Here is a 7,187-nt window from a genome sequence, read left to right as displayed (position 1 = left end):
TAAACGTCACATTTTTTATATTTTTATGGATTTCAGGTTCTTCCCCCCCCCCCCCCCCCCCCCCAAAAAAAAGCACCCAATTAAAAAATTCTCGGATTTTAATTTTAAACACCCAATGACAAGTGTAAACATTAAAATGCTTGAACAATGGATTTGCTTCTTCTATATATATATATATATATAGGGATTATTATTTTACCAATATTAGAATTTTTTTAATTTGTTACCCAATTAGTCTCACACCTACTCCTGCACTAACTTCAAGGTTTTTTTTGTTGTCATCAATCAATCTTCTTAAATTTGTTTCAAAAAAATTATTTCCATGTTATGCTTGACTGTTTAGCTGATAATACCACTGCAGATGATAGATCAACAATCGTTGACGGCTAACCAACTTGGAAAAATGCATCACTCCAAAATTATGCATTTTCAACACTTAACATCAATTGTCTCTGTGTATCAGTAGATGAATAACTACTTCAGATAATCTCCATTTTAACTATTACTAGATTAAATTATTCATATGTAGTTCTAACTTACATGAATGGTTGTGAATTTTGTGTTAAGATTTTAAGCTGAAAAGATTTATTATTTCCTTTGTATCAGTTGGCCATGAATTCACTTTATACCTGATTACCCGAGTTTGAGTAAAAATTCTTTGGGGTAGGGGTTAATATTTTCTGGGTAATGATTTTCATTTCCATCCAAACCTTATACATGTAAGTATCTTTTTGATTGCCCACTAAATCCCTGACCTTCGTTCTCCATCAAATTGCAAAAGGAGGAATTTGAAATATATTTAGAACGATTCACTTGTTTTCGGGAGTATATTTATCCACTTGTTATCATGATCATGGTTTCAATAGCTAGTTTGAAGGTGTAATTGCATAGCGGGGTTTATATATGACTAAAATCTGGTTCATCAACGGTAAAGCAGTTCATTACTTGAATGTATTAACAGATTAGTTTGAGTATTGCTGCTAAAGATGCTCACCAAATTATATCCAAGTTTTGGGAATAAAATAAGTTGCATTCTGAAATTGTATCCTAGGCATTTACGGTCGGTAGCTTTTTAGCATTTTCAAGTTAATCATTTGGAGGCGTAGCTTCATCGGATTTTCTGTAGACAAATGCAAAATTTAAAGGATAGTCAGATATATTATTTATGATGAAAATACATAGGAGGTGCCATGGAGGAAGAGGCGGCAGCAGTCTTTTCATTTAGTTTGGCAAGAAAAGTCTTGTGCAGATCATCAACTGCTGCATCCATTTGAAGAAGCTCCTGATGATTGATCTCATTAACTGGGGTTTCCCACCAATGTGGTTGAGTCTCTTTCCCCTTCCTATTCTGCTTCAAGATCTTCTCCCGTGCATTTTCCTCATCCAGCTGGCGCAGCAGCTCATTATGCTGCTGATTCAGCTCACTAATTCTCAACCGGCGGTGAGCCTCAACCAGCAAATGAGTGTTGTCATTCGGATGCTCCTGGTTCAACCCCAGGAAGCGGTTCGCAACGGCTTCTAGGGAGGGATGCCCGAATGAGAAAGGCTTCCCAGATGGTGAGAACACCACAATTCCAATCTCAGCTCCAGTGAGAGTGGCAAGCTCACTGGCCTTCTTGTAGATACCTGATCTACGTTTTGAGAATGCTATCATTCTATCGTTCTCATTCTCTATCTTTTTCATTTCAATCTTTTGTCTCCCTCTGGTTTTCTTGGCTGCCATTTGGAAAATCAATGTGATGGGCTTATTTCTTTTTCTATGAACAATGATTTTTTTGGGCTTTGATATGATCGTTTTATGATGAATTTATAAGAGGAAAGACGCTAAAATCAATTAGATTAAGGTAAAGAATTTATTTGTTTTAAGTAACTAGGTCTTACCATATTTAATACAGGTGTATAAAGCTACTGAATGACTTACCATAAACTCTTGAAGAATTAAATTCATTAACAATTTTATAAAGAAAATATGGAATGGTAACAACTTAGAGTAAATACATAAATCCTCACCTTCCTAATTATAAAGAAAATATGATGAGGTAACAACCTAGGTTTGTATAAGTGTTTTCAAAAAAGAAATTATTATCTTCTTAATTTATCAAAATTATAAATTTAGCCCTTTATCCCAAATCAGAAACGCAAAAATTATTACGTACAATAAAATCTCAATAAATTACTTGTATTGGGACTATAACAAATTTATTAATTAATAGTTGATGTTTCTTAAAAGCTAAATCAATAAATAAATAAGTATTTATCCTCGACAAATTAATAGTTGATGCTTCTAATAAATAAATAAATAAACAAGTATTTAACGGTTTAAAGGACATATTACATATATGTGAAAATACTCATTTCTAGATATTTTTGTTTTAGGAAAAAAAAACAAAGTAACGTTTATAATCAATCCTAAGAAATGGAAAATAAATGTATCATTCAAATTTATGCATTTTCACGTATTCGTTCTTCGATCAGATTGAGAGCTCTTCATATTTCCGACATAAAATCAAATGTTACATCAAGTTTGAAGTCAATAATTCGAAGCCTTTCTTAAGATTTGATGCACAACCCCAAATCAAGAGCTCTCTCGCAAACTTTTAAGGCCTCTTGTGAATTGAAACGCGCGCCACCCGAAGTTGCCTCTTTTGTTCTCGAGATTGATTATTTTTCTCAGCTGGCGGTAAGCCCCAATAAGTGGACGAGGGTTGTCATTTGATGGCTGCTTCAACCCAGGAAACCGTTTGCAACAGCTTCAATGGAGGATGACCAACTGAGAAAGGCTTGGTAGTGAGATCACCACAATCCAATCTCAGTGCCAGTGAGAGTAACAAGCTCACTTGCCTTCTTGTAGATTTCGGATCTCTGTTTGGCGAATGTTAATCATCTTGTCACCTCATTTTCAATCCTCCTCGTCTCAATCTCTTGAAGAAGCTAGAGATTAATTAAGATGAAGAAGATTGAAAATAAGGATGATAGAATGATCACACTCTCTAAACGTAGATCCGGGATCTACAAGAAGGCCAGTGAGCTTGTCACTCTAACTAGCACTGAGATTGGCATTGTGGTGTCCTCACTATCTGGTAAGCCTTACTCCTTTGGTCACCCCTCCATTGAAGCTGTTGTAAACCGCATCCTGGGATTGACCCAGCCACCAAATGATAACAGTCACCCCCTTGCTAAGGCTCAATGCCAATTACTCTCTGTTCAATAAAACCCAAAAAAAAAGATTTTTCTCTTTTATTTTTACTCCTAGTAATGTTAATTTAAGGCTTGGACAAGGCTCAAGAAAAATGTCAAGACATTTATAGGGAACAACGCGTAAAATACACCCATGCACGTGAGCGCGTGCATGTGTGTATCATACATAAATGTAAACTTAGTTGTGCTCTTTAAAAAATATACAAACTCAAGCCTCTCCAGATTACTTATTCAAGCATGTTACAGGTAAGTGAGTTCAAATTTACCTAAATATTTAAAAACCAGAGAACAACCACATTAATTATAAAAAATCTGACGATATCTAGCCAATTTTACCTAATAAATAAGTAAAGATAACAATTGCCCTTAAAATCCTTAACAAATAGTTTTTAAGAACTTTTATTTAGTTGGCCACCCAAGTTTGAATTTTCTGCGAGATACAATAAAACCTTTATAAATTAATAATTTTGGAACCGCACAATACCTATTAAAAAAAAGAGATATTAATTAATAGATAAATTAATAATTTATAGTGTATAGACAATCCAATGAACATACATTTTATTCAATTAAAAATTCATTGTGTTTTACCAATCTAATCAATTAAGAATGAATTAATCCACTAAATGTGAGTTAAATTAACCAAAAAAATAAAAAATAAACAATCTTGCAATTTTAGAATTCAATCATAGAACTTCTAGAAGTATTAAGGAAAATTAGAGGTGAAATCAAACTATATTTAAACTTCAAGAAAAAAACAAGTGGCAATAGGATCATAGTTTATTACAAAATATTTGTAATTTTAGTAAATTATTGATTTGTAGTAAATAGAATATTATTGCTGATGGGTAGTGGCTGAAAGGAATTATAATCAATACCATCAAATGTAAAATTTCAAACACTAGTAGAAAGAAAATGACCTTCAATGATGTGTAAATAGTGTCAGTAATATGTTTTACTGACACTGAGCTTTAATACCAAAAAATTTGTATTCAACAAATACTGACACTATAATTTAGTGTTAGTGATTTTGGTGTCAGTGAATTCAATTAATATGTTATTAGACAAATACTAATACAACATACTCAAGGGAATAATCATACTATGGAATTTTAAAAAAAAAAACATTGATTACAATAGCACCATCAAAAGACTAACACCGTACTATCAATGTTTATTTAAAAAAAATTAAAAATAAATAAATAAATAATTTGAAAATTTGAAAATTTGAAAATGCAATTTAATAGAAATATATGTCCGTTGAATGAAAATATTGGCAAATTATTACATTGTTCACACAAATAGTTCTATCAAATTCAACATCCACTAGAACCAAAAATTAAAGGACCAAGATACATACTATGTGGTTAAAAAATATGCTAAAAGCACATAAACTAATGATCCATTACACAAAATAAATAGCTCATGAAACCATAAAACTGATATGCTAAAAGTAAATCACCAGCACCTAGCAACATCAAACACATCACCAGTAATCACAGCCAGTGACATCTAACAGACACAAAACATCCGCCACCACGAGTAAATCTATCGAACAAAACCAATCAATTTTCACAAATACGGTAGATACTTAAAAATAAGGGAAATTATCATTTTACTACCAAAGTTTTACTGACATATCATGTCAGTACCAAGGTTTGCCGAAAAGTGCATTTTACTACTAAAGTTTTGCGCCGTTATCAATTCACTACCATTTCGTTAAGAAAAAGTTAATGTTTAACGGAAATTGAGTTAAAAGTCGATTTTAACCCCAAGAGTTTGGTAGTAAAATGATAATTCCCTTAAAAATTCGGTAGTAAAATGATAATTCTCCTAAAATTTTGGTAGTAAAATGATAATTTATCTATCAAATTAATAGACAATTTTACTCTTACAGCTGGAAATGTCTTTGATGCCCTTATGACATTAATAAATTTTTGACGTTGTTAACGGAATGGTAGTAAATTGATAATGACGCAAAACTTTGGTAGTAAAATGCACTTTTCGGCAAACCTTGGTACTGACATGATATGTCAGTAAAACTTTAGTAGTAAAATGATAATATCCCTAAAAATAATAAAGGAAATGTTCACTTAAAACTAACTACAAAAAATTAGAAAGCGCGACATTATAAACTTTACATTATTTAGAAATGATTACATCCCCTAAAACGTCTTGCATACTGATATAAACAAATAAACACTCAATAACAAGTTTCTGGTGAAGAAACCAACTCAAGCTAAAATATATGAACTATTGCTTTATTAAGAGTGGAAACTAAAGTGCAATAGAAAAAAGAAAATTGAATGAGTAGTTTATGTATCAAAGCTATTAAAAGCTTGACCAATTATTTTTAAAAAATATTATTATAGCATTAGTACTAATAATACTAAATAAAAGTCTTTCATACATTGACTATGCAAATGGACAAAGTGTCACACAAATGTATTTGCTGGTCGTGATCCTAGTCCAAAGTCTAATTTATTTACTTCGCGGCAGTTACAACAATAGGCTTAACCTTATAAACCAACAACCATAACCTGACATCAAAATTGAACTCCCATCAACATCATCATATACATATAAAATTATAGGCTCCATTCTATTCAAGGAACTAGTTCCTATAACCTTTCTCCTTTTTTAACAGTAGTTGAAACTTACTGACTAGCCCTCAATGTCATAGAAATGCATACCTTAAGCACATTCATAATTACCCAATAATTTTTGTACTTCAATGATAAAAGCGAAGAAAAATCATTGCCCGTTTCTCGTCAATCTCAAATGGCCAACCAATATGAGCGGAGGAGGGGCCAGCTCTCGTTTTCGTTCACTGTTTATAATAAGGATGGCAATGGATCGGATCTGACCCAAGATCCATGTGTTCCAAATCCAATTGGATCGGATTTGGGTCGGATTAAAATGGATTTGGATATCAATGCGTGGATCTAAGGTGGATCTGGAGCAAATTCGAATTTATCTTATTATCTATATCCAAATCCATATCCACTCACCATTTAATGTAATTTTATTTTAAAAAATTCTTAACAATTATGTAATTATAAATGATGATAAAATTAATTCATTAGTATGTGTTTAAGAATCTTAAAACTTAAAGGTACTTAATTGATAATAAGACAAAAAATTATCAAGTGTAAAATAAAATTAGGATAGAGTGCCCTAATTTTTTAAAGTTTTTCACTCTACAATTTAGTCTCTTTTTTCCTCTTTAGTCTACTCTCGCTTCTCCACTTCATTTGAATGCTTGGATCAGTTCTTTAATTGTTAGGAAAATCCATAGACTTGAGTTTATTTTTCTATCATTTTCTCATAATCTTATTTATTTTGTATAATCACTAATCAATGGTGGCTATCAACTATAAAATAATTATGTTAATCATATATTTAGTTAAACATGATCATAATAAAAATAATAAAGCACTGAATATAATAAATCATTTTTAACTTATATGTTATTATTTAATGATATAGGAATGATGATGGTGTGCAGTGGATATCAAGATAGTAAAGGAGACATTAGAATATTATAATGATCTTATTCCTTCAATTACTTTTGATCGATATTTTATTATCTTTCTTATTTATTTATTTTGGTGTAAAAGTAGAAGCTACAATACTTATTAGATTTTTTGTACACATTATATTATTTAATTGTTACCAATGCATTTTAGTCTTAAATTTTCTTTCTAAAAAAATTGATCTCTTATTATTGAGATTTAGAATTCATGATGGATCTAGAGCAGATTTGGATTTTAATTTTTCTTTTTGGATTTGGAGCAGATATAAATCTTTATTTTTTGTTTCGGATCTAGATATGGAGAGAAAACTATAGATTCATGACAGATCTGGAGCAGATACGGATCTTAATTTTTATTACGAATATGGATCTGGAGCAATGTGGATCCAATCCACATCTGCTCAATGGTCATCCATAGTTTATAATCAGCTTTTTTGCTGGCGGACTTGGGTAA

At 31.4% G+C, this 7,187-nt stretch overlaps 1 protein-coding gene across 1 annotated transcript; it reads right to left on the bottom strand.

Annotated features, from left to right (window-relative positions):
* Positions 1-1,086: 1,086 nt before the first annotated feature.
* Positions 1,087-1,723, bottom strand: LOC102618689 (agamous-like MADS-box protein AGL61). The gene is made up of 2 exons (XM_052433947.1): positions 1,179-1,723; positions 1,087-1,120 (listed from the first exon to the last, which is right to left on the bottom strand). Exons 1-2 carry the CDS (start codon positions 1,721-1,723, stop codon positions 1,087-1,089), a joined length of 579 nt encoding a protein of 192 aa, XP_052289907.1.
* Positions 1,724-7,187: the final 5,464 nt, after the last annotated feature.

The sequence above is a fragment of the Citrus sinensis genome, chromosome 9 (genome assembly GCF_022201045.2).
Source record: "Citrus sinensis cultivar Valencia sweet orange chromosome 9, DVS_A1.0, whole genome shotgun sequence".
NCBI lineage: Eukaryota > Viridiplantae > Streptophyta > Magnoliopsida > Sapindales > Rutaceae > Citrus > Citrus sinensis.
Note: the sequence above shows the minus strand (reverse complement) of the source record. Positions and strands in the feature narration are given on the sequence as shown.

Coding starts and splice junctions, on each gene's coding strand:
- LOC102618689 (XM_052433947.1), bottom strand. CDS start 1,723: ATGGCAGCCAAGAAAACCAGAGGGAGACAAAAGATTGAAATGAAAAAG. Junction 1,121..1,178: donor TCCTCCATGGCACCTCCTAT/GTATTTTCATCA, acceptor ATTTGTCTACAG/AAAATCCGATGAAGCTACGC.